The 18,301-nt window shown below is 39.5% G+C and overlaps 1 protein-coding gene across 1 annotated transcript; it reads left to right on the plus strand.

Annotated features, from left to right (window-relative positions):
• Positions 1-160: 160 nt before the first annotated feature.
• Positions 161-6,233, plus strand: LOC108436276 (cytochrome b-c1 complex subunit 1, mitochondrial). The gene is made up of 13 exons (XM_017712664.2): positions 161-305; positions 1,089-1,229; positions 1,537-1,623; positions 1,710-1,839; positions 2,329-2,527; positions 2,621-2,700; positions 3,553-3,668; positions 3,858-4,001; positions 4,525-4,685; positions 4,864-4,949; positions 5,108-5,196; positions 5,414-5,489; positions 5,688-6,233. Exons 1-13 carry the CDS (start codon positions 243-245, stop codon positions 5,750-5,752), a joined length of 1,437 nt encoding a protein of 478 aa, XP_017568153.1. The 5' UTR covers positions 161-242; the 3' UTR covers positions 5,753-6,233.
• Positions 6,234-18,301: the final 12,068 nt, after the last annotated feature.

Consider the following 18,301-nt stretch of genomic DNA (forward strand, 5'->3'; position numbering starts at 1 on the left):
ATTATATAATATTATATTATATAATAATAATAATAACTACCTTACTGAAGTATATCTGTGAGCAAAATAACCTTTTTTTTTTTGTTTTGTGTTTTGTGTAGTTATATTCTATAGACTGTTTTGCTGTTTCTCACACCTCTCACGTTCCCAGTGCTTTTACCGGAGTCTGGTTTTTGGCTGTTCTGTCAGAGGTCCCGGGTGCGCGCGCGCACTGCTCCACTCTCTCAGTTTGCTAGGGAAAGATGGCAGCGTCCGTGTGCCGAGTCGGTGGAGCCGTGGGTCGGGCCTTTGCCAGAACTCGCGGCGTGAGTAAATGTAACACTTAGCTGCTAAGCTTTTTAGAGAGTTTCGGTAGAACCTCAGTTAAAGGTTCTGCTGTTCAGCGGTCGTTTGTCATTCATCTGACTTCCGCAGGCCTTGGAGTGTTAGCTAGCATGTTGGCTAGCAGTTTAGCTAACATGGCTAGCGTTAGCTCCGGTTTTCGGTGAAGCTGGAAGGTCAACAATCCCCGCGGAAGTTTCAGAAGCAGTTCAGTGGTTACGTTGTATACATGCACCAGCCTGGTTACCTTGTTGATGGGTGTATTCTTTGCATTTTATTAGAGAAGACGAGTTATTTTTGTTTTAGTAGGTGCTACTCACAAGGTCATTCAGCGCTGCCTTGCTCTCTAGTGTCGCCGGTTGATGTTGTTAGCTAAGCTAACTAGCACAGGATGGCCATTGAGCTGAGCCAAAGTAGTTTTGAAATATTTTTGCTACTCGTTTGCGTATTTTAGAAAGGTGTGCTTTACAATAGGGTGGAGCCTTTATTCTCAATGAATTCCTAATAAACTGTCAACAGGGTACCCTAATGTCATCATCGCAGGTTATATGGCAGTCTTGTTCACTAACTAGCTCAGTGGCCTCCCTGGTCTGGATTGACTTTCGTTTGGTCTTCAGATTTAAAGGGACTCTTTAAAACTTAAATACTTTACTGTTCTCAAGTTTGAGTTGTGGTGCGTTCGTACAGTAATGTGGATGTTCTTTCTCATCTTTCTCAAGTTTAGCACTGTAGTGTTTCTATATTTCTCGGTCTCTCTGGTTCTTTAGCCTGCTCTGCTATCTCTGAGACGGGGCCGGGCAAGTGTAACATATGCCCAAAGTCTGCTGGGTGCTCCAGAGACGCAGCTCACCGCCCTGGACAATGGACTGAGAATTGCCTCTGAGGACACTGGGCATGCTACATGCACTGTAAGCACACTCTGTTATTTATCTTACCACACTACAGCAAATAATTTCTCACATCACATTTAATTTCGACTGAGTAGATACGTAGATAAGTAAATATCTGGTTACTTTATCAATCCCAAAGAAAATTGGAAGGTCACAGCTGGAACAAAAAGTATAATGCACATTTCATGTATATATTAGGAAAAAACTTCTCAAATATACAGAATTTATGAGATTCTTACATGAGCATAGAGTTTAACGTTTCAGTGGTAAAGCGTGATGTACACTGGTATTTCCACAATTCCTGTTTTTAAATTAAATATTCCAGGTTGGCCTGTGGATTGGTGTGGGTAGCCGATATGAGTCTGAGAAGAACAATGGTGCTGGGTTCTTCTTGGAGCACTTGGCTTTCAAGGTAGAAAAAGTGATTTCCCACAGAGCTCTGTCTCTACCTATTTGTGTACCATCCTCCTCTCATCCTTTCAGTCTTTCTTATTTCAGGGTACAAAGAAACACCCTCAGTCTGCTCTTGAACAAGCAGTGGAGTCGATGGGAGCTCATCTAAGTGCTTACACTTCTCGTGAGCACACTGCCTACTACATGAAGACTCTCGCTAAGGACTTACCAAAAGGTGTGATCAGAATCTTGACTTTTATTCTCCATTAGTTAATATGGACATGTGCTAGCATGTGCAGTGATTTGACTGTGACTAGAAACTGATGCGTAGCTGCTACTTATACTCCTATCTTTTTGTACATGATAGTACATTGACATCAAATCATATAGTGGTTGCATGAGTGTGTATACAATATGACTTGCAAATATGCTGAATAAATGGTTGAATTCATGTCAGGTTGATGTGTTTAGAAGAAATTTTTGTTTAAATCCCAGACTGTGAACAGCTTTTAGATTGTTAAGGTAGTATGCATGTAGTTTGTAACATATATTTGTGTTTAGACTGCTAGTAGTATTTTTATCACTAGAAATTCACTAGAAATTTTACATTTTAAGGCAGCAAATGTGCTAAATGGAATGATTAACGTTACTGCATCACATATCAGTTTTTTGGTACTGTCAAGATGTCTTAGTATCACTCAAACTACTGTTATTTGCTGTGCAGCGGTGGAGCTGTTGTCGGAGGTGGTGCAGAGCTCAGCTCTGAGCGAGGCCGAGATCGAGCAGCAGAGGGGGGTAATACTTAAAGAGCTGGATGAGGTGGAAGGCAGTCTGCAGGATGTTTGCCTGGACCTGCTCCATGCCACTGCCTATCAGGGCACGCCACTGGCACAGAGTGTCCTGGGTCCTTCCCAGAATGCTAGGTATGCACATGCTCACATTTCAAATGCACCAGATGATGTTGGTTTAGTAAACTGTCTTAACATTCTAGTTGTGCCTTTGTCCCTACCTTGAAGGACTCTGACTCGACAGGATCTGGTGGATTACATCAACAGCCACTACAAGGCTCCACGCATGGTGCTGACTGCTGCTGGAGGTTCTGTCTGTTACTCTTTCTGTCATATGTCCAAAAGTTTGCAGACGTCTGTTTACTCAATGTTTGTTCTGAAAACTACAGTATTAATAGAAAGTTTGTCACGCTATTTCTGTAGCAACAACATCTTTTTTTTTAAAGGTTTTATAGTAGTTTATTAAGTGACCTTTATTAGCCCCACAGTGGGGAAATTTCACCTCCGCATTTAACCCATCCGTGAAGTGAAACACCACATACACTCTAGTGAGCACACACACACTAGGGGCAGTGAGCACACTTGCCCAGAGCGGTGGGAGGCCAATCCGCAGTGCCTGGGGAGCAGTTGGGGGGTTAGGTGTCTTGCTCAAGGACAGTCATGTGCTGTCGGCTCTGGGGATCGAACCGGCAACCTTCTGATCACGAGGCTGGTTCCCTAACCTCCAGCCCATGACTGCTGTTGGAACATTTAAGGCTTGATTGAATTCCACCACCAGAGCATTATTGAAGTCAGGTACTGATGTTGGATGATCAATTCTAGGCCACAACCTTGTACTCAATCAGAGAATGCAGTTCCAGGGCTTCACAGAAGAGAGCTGAGGAACTTTGCATTTGACATTCAGCATAATAACTTTAGGCTCATGTGTGGCTCCTCCACAGCATTCAGTTTTGTTGTCAGTGCTTTTCTATTGAGATTATACAAGCTATATGTGTGCAACTGAAAGTCTTTGTTTGCAACCTGTGCAACTTAAAGTAGCTGATTTTACTACTTAGGAGTGTCTGAATACTTTTGGACATTATAGCTTTTATTTACCTGAAGAGCTACAGTAAAACAGTAATGATAGCTGTGTTTGATTATTGGGTCTGTCATGGTATTAGGTGTGAACCATGACGAGTTGGTGGGGCTAGCCAAGCAGCACTTCAGTGGTCTTTCATTTGAGTATCAGGATGATGCTGTGCCTGTGCTGTCCCCCTGCCGCTTCACTGGCAGTGAGGTGAGAAGAGTGCACATTTGAGACACATTGCTCCCTTTTGTGTTATGTAAAAAAAAAAAAAAAATATATATATATATATATATATATATATATAAACATTATATAAACAAACTGAGCAAACATATATTTTTTTTTACAGACGTGATTATTTTATTGTTTGCTTATGCACCTTTGTCTTGTCTCTTACAGATCCGAATGCGTGATGATGCCATGCCGCTGGCACATATTGCTATTGCAGTTGAGGGAGCAGGAGCTGCCGATCCAGATATTGTGCCACTCATGGTTGCTAATTCCATTATTGGCAGCTATGATATCACGTTTGGAGGTGGCAAGGTTAGTTGTGCCTGTTGTGTGTCTGGTGAAGATGCTTCTGTTTATGGTTGTATGATTGCATTTTGTGTTCTCAAGTAGTCATTTTATTACAAGTAGTGATAAATGGTTGTGATGTATTTGAAGCCCTTTTTGGACAGGATTTGTTTTATATATAGAAGTGGAGTAATGTAATTATTACTAGCATTTTTCAGTGATTGTAGTCCCGTCCTAACGCATGATTAAAGCGTTAACAAAATAATGGCTAAATGAAATGTTTTTTTAACATCTTTTCTGGTATGAACGTTACGTGTAAATTGTGTAGCCACTCCCACCTCTATCATTTAGACTGAGATTTCTTACCTAGTGAGAACCCCTCAAACCTTACATGTCCTGAGGTAAACTGGCATTAACAGAACTCCCCAAACAAAATTAATCCCATCCAAATAGGGCTTAAAAAGTGGTTTTATGTAATGTGGTATTTTGTAATATTGAAATGCTTATAGACATGCTGAAATTCACCGAAATACTTCGTATTTGTGTTTAGCACCTCAGCAGTCGCTTAGCACGTCTGGCTGCAGAGATTAACCTGTGCCACAGTTACCAGGCTTTCCACTCCACCTACAGCGACACTGGACTGATGGGCATCTATTTCGTCACAGACAAACATAAGATTGAAGACATGATGCACTGGGCTCAGAATGCCTGGTCAGTAAACACATTCCCAGAGTTCACTAGTGGAATGTTTTTTCTTTTTTCAGGTCTGAGGAGGAACTCCATTTTATTTTGTGAACACATTTTTGTGTTTAAATCCGTTTTTATAACCGTTTTGATATTTCAGTTAAATTCATTGTGATTTTTATATTTTTCTCATTTTGAACTGCAGGATGAATTTGTGCACCACGGTGACTGAGAGTGATGTGGCCAGAGCAAAGAATGCCCTCAGAGCCAGTTTAGTAGGACAGCTAAATGGTGAGTCACAAACATGCATGCTTACAAATATACTCTTGCTGCAGTATTTCAGACATGGTCAAACATTACCTGTGAAGTACTTGCTTTCTGTTTTGTACACCTTTTCATGCTTATTCTGTCTATATACATCTCATTCTTTCTCTCCATTCCTTTTTCAGGTACCACGTTGATCTGTGATGATATTGGCAGGCACATTCTCAACTATGGCCGTCGCATCCCATTGGCTGAGTGGGATGCCAGGATTGAGGTGAGCTCTATCTTTAGACAAAGAGCTATAGAATAATCAAGTAGTGAACTACCTCATTGCTACGAATACATGCTATCTGGAACTTCATTAATGGTTGTTTAGATTTGGTGACAAGCAGGTCAGCAATTAACTGGTTGTGTGTAGTTCTATTAGTATGGAGTTCTGTGTAACTGACCTGGGGAAAATACATTTTTGTTTATCTGATCCATTTTTTCAGGCTGTGACCCCCAAGATACTGCGTGATGTTTGCTCTAAATACATCTATGACAAATGCCCTGCTGTGGCTGCTGTTGGTGAGTTGGTTACTTTTTCCACCCAGGAAATACCATATATTCATATGTAAAAGGTTTAATACCTGGCCTTGTAATTATAAAGCTTTTTAGAGAAACAGTGCTGAGCTGGTGTCTGGCATATGTTTTTATCAAGTCTGTTTATTCAGTCTTAAATGACTGTGTTTGATTTTGTACTTTCTATCCGTTTCTTTTCTTTAGGTCCAGTTGAGCAGCTTCCTGACTACAACAGAATGCGCAGTGCCATGTACTGGCTTCGGTTCTAAATGCTCAGTATGTCGTCAACAGTTATCTTCCCTGTCGCTCTCCTTCTGTTTGAATTCTGCTCTGCTCTCTGCAGTGGTCCTGATTCCTAAGCATATTCCTCACTTTCCACATGGAGCCTACATCCATTCTGTTCTTTTGATAGTCTAACTCCATCTTGGAACAGTTCTAAGACGTTTTAAGAGGTTTATGGCAGCACTTAATCACAAAGATAACGAGTACCCTCTTGCTAAAGATTGTTAAAATACAGTAACAGCGACCTCGTATGTGATAGTTTTCATGCAGAAAGCATTATACCATGAAAGCAGGAGAGTGAAGGAGATGAAATACATTCAGATGGAGAGACCCATGGAAATCATGGCAGAGTCTAAAGTACGTCACAGAGCAAAACTATTTATGAAAATGTGATGTTTTGTTTCTGTCCTATTGTACATAACAGAAGCCCTCATTCCAACTTCCAATAAAATACTCTAAAAAAATAAAGATCTCATTGCTTTGCCATTTCACCAGAGAGCTTACTGTATCAAAAGGAAATCAATATCACAACTAATGTTTTCATTCACAATGAGATACACATTGGCTCTGTCTTAAAATGCTCCCTGCAGAGGTTCCTCTGTTTTGCCAGTATTTGAAGACAACATTTTTGTCCCTCACTGCATTCTGTGTCCTTGTGTTTAAATCTATCCCTGTGTCCAATGTGGTTAGGAAAAAATAAATAGAAATCACCAGCACTGGCGCAGTAGACATCACCGCCTTCTAAGGCACTGACCTATGAGATGGTGAAAGTGGCAAGGCATCAAAACCGCTGCATTCAGCTTCATGCATAGCCTTTATATCCAAATGTTGTGATACATTGATTTCATTGAGCCACATAAACATTAGCAAGGTCAAGTACAAAGGTTTTGAATGGGGATTCACTGATAAGAAAGGGGGAGTTCTTTTGGACATATATGCTCATACTGATTGTCACGGGTGTTGCTAGGCCAATTTTAGGGCGATTATAAATTTGCTAGTCCAGATCGTCTACAGTTTATTCTCATCCACAATATACTTTAATAGTAGAGTGTCACCTGGGTAAGATGCTGCTGCTGCTTTACTGCAGCCCTGCCTTTGCTGAACTGCCAGAGATTGGCTAACGTAACGTTCAGCCAATCATATCAGAGCTCATACGTTGTAAGCCAATCATATCAGACCTGAGGGGGTTGCGTTTATGCACTGCAAAGTAAAAGGTAACTGAACTGAAGATAGGAGTTTGGCTAAAAGCTCACTAAAATAAACATTAGCACCAATTAAAATTCTATAATATACAGAGTCAGTATATTCACCTACAATACAGATTTTTGGCTAATTATGGTCAGTATAGCTGAATGTTTTTTACTTGGTTACTTGTTAAGTCTAGCTAGCTAACTTTAGTTAAATTTGGGTTCAAGTGAGCTAAACAAAACGGGCCAGACTGACATGGGCTAGCTAAACCAGCTAGCGTAACCCACAGAGTCTGTGGTTTAACCTCCATTCCATAGTGGCTGTCAGATTGTGAACAAACAAGAGGGATATGAAGAACATTATTGACAACTCCTTATGACCTTTGTTTTTAGATTTCTCTTCAGTATTTGGGAAGAATGACATCAATATTTGCCATATATTGTTTACATTAAGTGAATGTCAGTGAAAAGGTTGAGGCTGAAGTTGCTTCCTGTTCAACAGATTCTTGTTCGAGTTTTCCCACTGCAAGTATGGGAGGCAAATCCAGTCAAAAAGAAGTTAAAACAATAAAACAGTTGAAACAATAAAATGTAAATGCAAACTAATTTTTTAGCCATTTCTTTTTCCGAACATCTGCGCAAATACATTTGCAATTTCATTTTTCACATAAGCACAAGTCATTTGTGACAGAAATAAAAATAAATTTAAAACAGCTAATTATCATTTAATTTTAGTTTTTATTCTGGAATTTCATGGCCATATCTAAAATGAAAAAGCTAACAGGCATAAGAAAATTCAAGCTTCATTTTGGCTTTGGCTGTTCTTTGTGAAATGCAGAATGTGTGTCAAAACTAAAATGCAATTTGTACGTTGTTATTTCTTTTTCATAGCGATAGGCTGCATATCTGACAAAATGAAAATGCAAAATTGGTAAATCAACAGCAAAGTGACAGTTTGTGATCCAGTTTTTGGCATTGATGCGCTTTAAGTCAGAATGAAAAGGCCAGTGCAAATGAAAATTGAGGCCACCTGCTGGAGATTTACTTTTCATTTGCCTCTTTGTTTTTTCGTTTTCAAACTGACCAACATTAAATATATGTTAATTAGCACTAGGTGGGGCTACAGGGTACATTTTAGGACATCCTCTGACTTCTGCATCAGAACATCATCATTCCTCAGTCTAAACATCTTGAGATAAAACCACCATCAGGTTGCAGATCTGATGAAACTGCACATCAAACCAAACAGCCTCAGAAAAAACTGCAAATATGGGTATTTCATTTCAGTTTTAACAAGATATTTGTGCAGATGTTTTCTAAAAAATAAATGTTTTCTTTGGGCTGGATTTATCACTGGGATAGGCTCCCAGGGTTGACACCCTTTATATGGCTGATGTACTTGACATTCTCTGGCTTTTGCTACTCTAAATGTGCATTTTAAACATTTTGGTGCTATTATAAAATTCTTCAGGGGAACCATGCCCCCATGCCACCAGGCCCCTCTATCCATGAGCCTCTAGTGACGCCCCAGATTGTTAATACAGGTGAAATCGAGGGGTTTCAAGTGCACTGGCAAGGGTGCTCCAGCAGGGGGATGTTAAACTCTTCCTCTTCAGCATGAATGATAATAAACGGGTTGCTTTGTTCACAGCAGTCTCTTGGTTTGTGTCCATCAGGAGTTCACACACTTAGCACTGCCTTCATACACTGTGTACACAAGAATATCAGCTTTTCTGTTCCTTAAATGAAACTGCCTCTCAAAATTATAATGTAAGAAAACAATTTGGTGAGCTAAAATGTATCCATCTAAACATAATTTCCTTCATTATGTTACTCCAATAGCCAGGCAGAATTACCTTTGGACAGGTCTTCTACCACTTTTACTTAATATGAATGATTATTTTTGCTAGTAAATGTTTCCAGGCCACAAGGAACACAAATATTGAGCACTACAGAGGTCAGTATTCTGGCAACAATTAACAGTGTGCAGCCCTACAGAAATATGGATGATGGACAGATTTTTGCTTACTAATATTATTAATTCTGTGTTTAATATATCAGGCATGTGTCAATTCTATAACTACAATAATTTACAAAACATGAGGAGAAAGATCAGTACATTTTTATGAACATGGGTTCCAAATAGGGCCTATAATGTTAGAGGTCATTGTGTTTTCAAAATCAGCCAGACTGGAAAAAAAATCATAGAAGTTTCTGTTGGTTCCTGGTGGTGTACCAGGAATAATCAGTAATGGGGTTTTGTGTTTTCCTGGTGGGTTGATATCACAGGAAACTACAGAAAAGTGTTCTACAGGAAACTAGTCATCTTTAACTGTTAAGCCAATTCTCATTAGAAAACAATACCATCAGAGTTTAATCCTAATGGTTCTAGTGGTCTTTTTCAGCAGGGATGGTTTCCATTATCCTATATTCCGATATTTGACCAGTCAAAACTCTGCTAGATGTAGGTGTTTCAGTGCAGTCAATAGCTTGGCTGGTCTATAGTGATAGAACAAGCGGCTTGTCAACCACTTTCATTCAGGGAATAGTTCAAGTGTTGTCTGCATAACCTTTATTTGATCATTTATGTGGCAATGCATACTTATACTGAACTAATGGTGAATAAACACTTTTGCTCATTATCCACTGAGCCGATGAAACAGAAATGTGGACTGAAAAATGCTCAGTTTTGCAGATTGAGGTGCAGCACTCTGTTTATAACTGGCTTCAGGAGTGCTGGAGCAGAAAGAGAAGTACGTTTTGGGATAATTTTTTTGTTTTAGGCTGTTGGAGAACATGAACAACTAGGAATGACAATGCAGGTGTTAAAACCGATATATGAGTGGAATTTTATTCATTCGTCTGGCAAAGTGAGTCAGTTCCCAGAAATTAGAGTTTATTAGAGGAAACTGATAGAAACATGTACCTCACTCTGCATTAACAACACAGGTGGAGGGTGTTTGGTGGGGGGGCGGCGGGGGGGGGGGGGGGGGGGGGGGGGGGGGCAAAGAGCCCTCCCAAAAGGTGTGTGTGAAGTAGCAAAGTTTGTCATGTTAAAGATTTCATCACTGTGTCCAGTTCATTTTCATGTTGATCATAATCTGCCAATGAGTGAATACTGTTGAGCTAAACTGGACCATAAAACATTTTATGACATCAAATGTATGTTGGATAAGAAATCAAGCTCACTTTTTAACGTTGCCTGCAACGTGTGACTCAGACAGTTTGAATCAATGCCTTTTAAAGACTGTCCTTCTGAGACAGGGTCCTTATGTTTTCTCTAATTAAAGGGTGCAGAAATATGGTTGAGTAGATGCAAACATGACCAATGATGAATGGGGCAGTGGGTGACTCACAGAATGTTACATGAAAAAAATGCCGTGCAACATGCTTTTGAAATATGAGTCATTCTGGATGCTATCAAATAACTTTGATTTATATCTCTGATCAACTAGTTGATTAACTCCCTGACTGGCTACTTGATCATCATTCCTGCAATCTGGGAGGCTAGTTGAATTTCCTCAATTGCACTCTGATTCTCTAGTTGAAATGTTCCATCCTGTAATCTGATAGGTCAAGACTGTATTAACCCAGTGTCCTTTAAATTAATTGTGAATAAATAAAGTGACACGTTTACATAGATGGAGATTTGTACTTCTAGATTTTAGTGGAGTTGTAGGGTTTACCTAACATCTGTCACTTCCTGCATACATACATATAATGCTAGCTTTTAGCTGTTATTTTTTGTTTTAAATACCTTATACACTACTGCTAGCATGCCTCTAATGCCTCTAAAATTAACATTACAAATCCTGTAGGGGAGCTTAATGGTGCCACAGAATGGAAAACTGTGTTTTCATTGTTATTGTCGAATTAGGAGAGTTTGACATTTTGTTAACAGCAAAGAGTTTGACATCGAACACGGTGTCTCCTCCTTGAAATACAAATTCCCCATTTGCAGAAGAGGGTGGTAAAACAGGCCAGTCCTAAAATCGTAAACTGTTGTGCAATGTTCTTGATTCATTAATATTTACACTCCCAAAATGTACATACATCAGCCTACATTCTAGCCCAGCAGGTATTGTGAAGAATGAAACAAGGACAATGGAGCAGAAGCAATGAAAATGACATTCAGAAATGTACAGTTTTAGGCTGTAGAGGTGATGTCTGCACTTTCAGTACACATGCTTGATGTTCATCTTTAAACGAGGCTGAAGTTGACTTCCTATTTACCAGCTACTTAATCAAATGTTCTGTTCCACCTTAAATGCTACAGCGTGTACAGGCACCAGAATGTAACTGCATCACCAAATACAATGGAAGGAAAAATCTGCAAAACAAGCTGGCAAATAGGAAGCCAACCTCAGCTCCCACATCTTTACCAGGATTCCAGACAACTTTAATTCAAAGTTTTTAGTTGCTTTGCATATTTCACTCTAGACTCAACAAACCATGCACAATATTGGGCAGGTTTCGCTCAGCGTTTCATTCTGAAGAGACAGAGGAGCAGTTCTAACTTCATTAGCATAATAACCCAAACAACAGGAAACTAGCCACATTGTGGGATTTTCTCAGCTTTTTAATGGCTGAAGTCAGATCAGCTTAAATTGAAAATTCCATAGTAAGAGACGAATTTAAATTTACCATGTGTTGTGGTTGAGGTCCAAAGCAAGTAGCTAGTATAGACAACATTAGCTACTAGCAAGCTCCAAGGAACTAGCATAGCTAACTAAATAGTGTGATGGCCTAGCTTATTTATGCAGATTCACTGGTTTTCCTGCCTTTTTTATTTCAACTTGTGGCTTCTGTGGGAGCCATCGTGGCGCCTCTCTGTAAACCAGCAAAATGTAAATGTGTCTAAAACTGCATCTAGGCATTTGTCGCTCTGACCAAAGCCACATACCCTTAATTATTAATTAATTATTTTAAAATAGTGAAAAACTTAATTCTTTGTCACCTTTAAGGAAACTAGCATCATCATAACTGTGTAAATTGGAGAGGCTATATATGCAAAGGTAGTTTATAAAGTGTATTAAAAGGTTAATATACCACTTATTCTCAAATAAATGTACAGGGAAATAGATAATTAATTAAATACATGCCAGAATCAAGAAAATAGGAAAACAGAAAAATAGAGATTAATAGAGGAGTAGTATAAAGTTGGCCTGTACAAACTGTTGAGTGAATGATACATTTTGAAATAAACAATTTTCACAATGTACAACCCCAATTCCAATGAAGTTGGGACGTTGTGTAAAACATAAATATAAACAGAATACGATGCTTGGCAAATCCTTTTCAACCTATATTCAATTGAATACACTACAAAGACAAGATATTTAATGTTCAAATTGTTTTTGCAAATATTCACTCATTTTGAATTTGATGCCTGCAACACATTCCAAAGAAGTTGGGACGGGGCAATAAAAGACTGAGAAAGTTGAGGAATACTCAAAAACACCTGTTTGGAACATTCCACAGGTGAACAGGTTAATTGGAAAGAGGTGAGTGTCATGATTGGGTATAAAGGGAGCATCCCTGAAAGGCTCAGTCGTTCACAAGCAAAGATGGGGCGAGGTTCACCACTTTGTGAACAACTGCATGAGCAAATAGTCCAACAGTTTAAGAACAACATTTATCAATGTGCAATTGCAAGGAATTTAGGGATTTCATCACCTACAGTCCATAAATCATCAAAAGATTCAGAGAATCTGGAGAAATCTCTGCAAGTAAGCGGCAAGGCAGAAAACCAACATTGAATGCCCGTGACCTTCGATCCCTCAGGCAGCACTGCATTAAAAACCGACATCATTCTGTAATGGATTTTACCACATGGGCTCAGGAACACTTAAAAAAAAACCATTGTCAGTGAACACAGTTCGTCACTCCATCTACACACACACACATTTTCTAAGCCACTTCTCCCTCAGGGTTGCAGGAGGGGTGCTGGAGCCTATCCCAGCAGTCATCGGGTGGAAGGCAGGAGGCACTCACACCTAGGGGCAATGTAACATGTCCAATTGGCCTGACTGTATGTCTTTGGACTGCGGGAGGAAGCCGGAGGAAACCGATGCAGACACGGGGAGAATATGCAAACTCCACACACAGAATCGAACCCAGGCCTCCTTGCTGTGAGGCAACAGCACTACCCACCGTGCCACCGCGCTGCCCCGCTCCATCTGCAAGGGCCAGTTAAAACTCTCCCATGCAAAGTGTAAGCCATATATCAACAACACCCAGAAATGCCGCCGGCTTCTCTGGGCCCGAGCCTCTGAGATGGACTGACGCAAAGTGGAAAAGTGTCCTGTGGTCTGACGAGTCCACATTTCAAATTGTTTTTGGAAAGCATGGACGTCGTGTCCTCTGGGCCAAAGAGGAAAAGGACTATCCAGATTGTTATCAGCGCAAAGTTCAAAAGCCAGCATCTCTGGTGGTATGGGGGTGTGTTAGTATCCATGGCATGGGTAACTTGCACATCTGTGAAGGCACCATTAATGCTGAAAGGTACATCCAGGTTTTGGAGCAACATATGCTGCCATCCAAGCAACGTCTTTTTCAGGGACGTCCCTGCTTATTTCAGCAAGACAATGCCAAGTCACATTCTGCACGTGTTACAACAGCATAGCTTCATAGTGAAAGAGTACAGGTACTAGACTGGTCTGCCTGCAGTCCAGACCTGTCTCCCACTGAAAATGTGTGGCGCATTATGAAACGCAAAATTCGACAACGGAGACCCCGGACTGTTGAGCAACTGAAGTTGTACATCAAGCAAGAATGGGAAAGAATTCCACCTACAAAGCTTCAACAATTAGTGTCCTCAGTTCCCAAACGCTTATTGAGTGTTGTTAAAAGAAAAGGTGATGAAACACAGTGGTAAACATGCCCCTGTCCCAACTTCTTTGGAATGTGTTGCAGGCATCAAATCCAAAATGAGTGAATATTTGCAAAAAACATAAAAGTTTGAACATGAAATATTTTGTCTTTGTAGTGTATTCAATTGAATATAGGTTGAAAAGGATTTGCAAATCATCGTATTCTGTTTTTATTTATGTTTTACACAACGTCCCAACTTCATTGGAATTGGGGTTGTACATCAAAGTCATTTATTTAAAAAAAATACAACTCAGTTTTCTGTGTTATGCACCCTTTAAAAATAAAGGTGTCAAATCAAACCAAAACAAGTTCTTAGGAGTGAAAGTACATTTTGCGAAGACGTTGCTCTATAATATAAAGGTTCAGACAAGAACCACTATTTCTAAAAGCATTTGAATTCTGTTATCATAAAAGGTCCATAACCTTACAAAATTGATTCTTGTCATAAAAAAAAGTTCAAATCTTTGTTATTGAAATAAGCATCTCTGGTGACTAAGAGCTTGTCATTTCAACAAAAAACATTACATGCTAGATCAAAACAGTAAATCATAGCAGCCTGCAAATCAGGAGAAAGCACTAGTCACTGACATTAGGTTTAACTGCATATTAACAGTGGATCAAAACTGATTAATATTATTGGCCTTTTTGTGCACTCGGTAATGAGACAGCTCAGAGTAGTCTCTGTGACTAGAAGATGGACAATAAGAAGTGTTACAAGGCCAAGAAAAAGTCTTAAGATAGAAGAACTTCTTGTTCCAAATCTGGCATATTAAACTGTACTGCGGCATGGGTGGGTCATTAATTAGCCCCGCCTGCCTTCAACAGAATTCATTTAAGCGCATTTAACTGATGCGACAGCACTCATCTCTGTGTGATGTCACAGATGTGTATGACATGGTGAAAGCTGGTGGACCGATGAATCACTGTGCTTTTGAACTGAATACTGCACTGAATACTGAAAGTGACTGACGTCACTGCAGCTTATTACTGTCCAGCAGAGCCTGACTGCCCGTGCAGCCACAGCCCATCATCACTGTCATTGATGATGGTCATGATCATCAGTTCAGAAGATTGTCTAGGGTTCATTTTAGTGACACAAATCTGCTGTATGTCATCAGTTTCTGTACGGAATAAATGTACAGCATATAATCTTTCAATGATACAAACTGAACACATATAAAAATGAAGATGTGATCTATGACTCAGAAAGAGGTTTAATACCACCACGGCAGTGCAGAGAAATCATAAAAGCATAACAGCCTTCTGGGCAGACTTGCTATTGTAGAACATTTCTAAATAAAGCCACCATTATCAAAATAATAGTGTGTGGTGACTGACAGCATGCCATTACACCGCAAATATCACATTCTAGGTCAAAACAGTAAATAGTGCAAGACAAATTACACCATGCACATTCGCCATTCTGTGTCTGGTGAACTAGAGCTAGACTTTATAAGTATGATAGTACATACAGTTGTATCCTCTGCAGAGCACACTTCTACATTTAATACATAATTACTGAATTTAACATACAATGGAAAAAATAGACTGTGCAAAAGTTATGGCGCTCTGTTTTGGTTTTCTGTTTTCTGTTTTTTCCAACATGTTAAACTCTAAAATTGGACTAAAATTTGAACAAAAATGTTGCTTTTAAGTGTGTTGCCTATTCTTGCATTTTGCATGATGTCACGCTGTATAGTCACCACTATTTTGAGGGCCAAATCAAGGAGTGACTGTGCTAGAGCGATGCCTTCAATTTGCTGTGCTTTGTGAACGATTAACCTGTAAGATGCGACAGAAGCCTTGAATGATGAGAGACTACACAGACATTTAATTCAATGTTTTTAAAATCTAGACTTGGAGCCCCTGCATTGTATGTGTGCAATTCACACCTCATCCAGCTCAAGAATTTACTTAGGATTATTTAGCTAATAATATAAACTACAATTAAAACAACTAAAAGGTCTCAATTGCAGGACTGGAGCTGAACTCTGAACTAACTGCACTAGCAAACTTACAATGTTACAGCTGTTGAAACACATCAAAGTTTTCCAACCCATGACATTCAGTCTTATATTTAACGTTTATGTTTCTCCATTCAAACATCCTTTATATCTCCAGAAACAGAGAAGTAAAGTTAGGGGGACAACTGTTTATCTCTTGGCTTATAACATTGGCAAAAGTTATCTAAAGGCTACCATTGCTCACATCTGTGTTAATTAGCTGATGTCTTCTTACCCTTTATACGATGACAAAGAGTTTTTTCTCCTCTTTATGCAACACCATGGGATCCTTTTACCCACCCTGACATGAAGAGCCAGTAGGCTTTTGTGCTTTCATATGCTTTGAGAGACTCTCCAGAATAGGGAGCGGGGTTGTGTATGAGATAAAAATAAATGTCAGAAAACCACAAAACTGGTAGCTTTCTGCCAGTTTAAGTGGGACCAGGAGTTCAGGGGAAACTGTATAAGGATCTCAGTTTATTTTATCAACTTTGTCAAGGTAACATTTTATCTCTTCCAAAGTAAGGTGAGTAATTTTAGCCATCTTTCACCTCTAGTTATGTTCGTGCAGAATAGCCAAGCCAGAAATGTGCTCCCAAATATTGCAGCCACAAGAGAAAAATCACATGACTGAACCCTAGGATATAAGATGTGTTATCTTTTTTTCACTTAGAAAATCAACAAACATGTAACTTGATTGGAGGTGTTTATACTGTTGCAAATGACTGACTTTATTAATGCACTGATTTGTTCTGACACTTTTTTTGTTTTGGCAATCATTAACATTAGAACATCACTGAGCTCATAACTCAGGAAAGAGGCAATGAATTTAATAGTGTATCTACATGACTAACAGCACAACCAACAGCAAATATAAGGCAACTTCGTCTCTGATTAGTCTAAAACATTTCATAAATGCTGAGTGATATGAGTTTAAGCCTTAAGACTTTCAGTATTTTCCCTAACATTAACTCACCAGTTTCTTGACTTAACATTAAGATGAAACTGGCATTTGTTTCCTCATCTGTTTTTCCCCAGACACACTCCAAAATCCTGTGAAAAGGTTTCCTAGAAGAATGGAGGCTGTTATAGCCAGCAATGGGGGGCAACTCCATATTAATGTCCATGGTCCAACAAGCTCATATATATGTGATGGTCAGGTGTCCACACACTTGCGTTAACTGAGAGCTAGTCCAGGGATGCCTATATTATGGGGCTTTAAATGTTAGCCATGGCCCTACAATTGGGTATGGTGACTGATATGTTGATGGTGTTGTAACCTTTTGTGTATTTTCTGGAGGTGGAGCTATCTTTTGTCTCAAGGGCATAAGTCTTGCATTTCTAGCGAGCAAAAGCACAAAAGCATACTGGAAAATGCAGGACTGAACATTTCATTACTCAGATGAGGATTATCTCTTGATGACTATGGCTGGAGGAGACACTGGAGAAAGATAGTTTTCTAGTCTTCCTCTCTCCTTATTTCTTTTCCTAATTTAGGATCTGTGCTTATGTCCAACTCTCTCCAGTTCATTACTTCAATATTCAGTTTTGTTGCCATCTCACTTGTAGCCAAAAAGAAGTTATATTAGTGCTGCAGCCAGGTTTGCATTATGACATTTATTAATTGTTCAAGTCTACATGAGTGGTGTATTAAATACAGTAAACTAGAAGTACCAATGTACTGGAAAAATACTTGAAAATTGTATTTGATTCACAAACTAGTGATTTATGCTGTCTTGCTCATTAAAAACAAGATGCAGCACATCACCCAGAATAAGTCAAACAGCCCATGCCAGAAATTTCAGCATCAAACCTGAAAGACAGACTTGAAAAACAGACTTGAAAGAAATCATTTTTAAAGACCTATTAACAGTTTTGTGGTAATAGCACCAACAATGCTGACACAACACTGTATGGTTAGATTAGAATGAACATGGCCTATACCAAAAGCAGCATTCTCAGGGCCTGCCTTGAGCTCCACTAGGGAGCTTGAACTAAGGAGCTGGAAAAAAGCTTTTAGGCTCAGATCACAAAATTCAAAGCATCATTAGTGCTGCTGGTGTAACAGTATCTCTGCCTTGTGAAACCATCCCTGCAACAAAGTGTGGCCGCAGTGTGCAATTGGGAGGCCTCCAACAGGTATCTTCACTATTGCAACAGGAGAGAGAAAAGTACAGGATGTTTCAGTCTGTTACCAAACTGAAGTTAAGAGGAAAACATCACCTGTAAACCAAAGATAATGTCACTGCGAGGCCAAGCCATTGCCTCATCTCTGACCAATCAACTTTAGTCTTGGCCATGAAGTGAAGCACATTAGTGCTGCACCACTAACCCTGTAAAAGTGCTACACTGCATTTACCCAGTGTCAAACAGTAAAGCATGTTTTGCAAAAAGAAAACAGAAAAGATTCAAAGCTCATGTGCCAAAAATGCTCATTACCAAGAAAGCTGAATATTATGCTGAATCTCCAGTG

Source organism: Pygocentrus nattereri, chromosome 26 (genome assembly GCF_015220715.1).
Source record: "Pygocentrus nattereri isolate fPygNat1 chromosome 26, fPygNat1.pri, whole genome shotgun sequence".
Taxonomy (NCBI): domain Eukaryota; kingdom Metazoa; phylum Chordata; class Actinopteri; order Characiformes; family Serrasalmidae; genus Pygocentrus; species Pygocentrus nattereri.

Coding starts and splice junctions, on each gene's coding strand:
- LOC108436276 (XM_017712664.2), top strand. CDS start 243: ATGGCAGCGTCCGTGTGCCGAGTCGGTGGAGCCGTGGGTCGGGCCTTT. Junction 3,669..3,857: donor GCCGCTTCACTGGCAGTGAG/GTGAGAAGAGTG, acceptor TGTCTCTTACAG/ATCCGAATGCGTGATGATGC. Junction 4,950..5,107: donor TTTAGTAGGACAGCTAAATG/GTGAGTCACAAA, acceptor TTCCTTTTTCAG/GTACCACGTTGATCTGTGAT.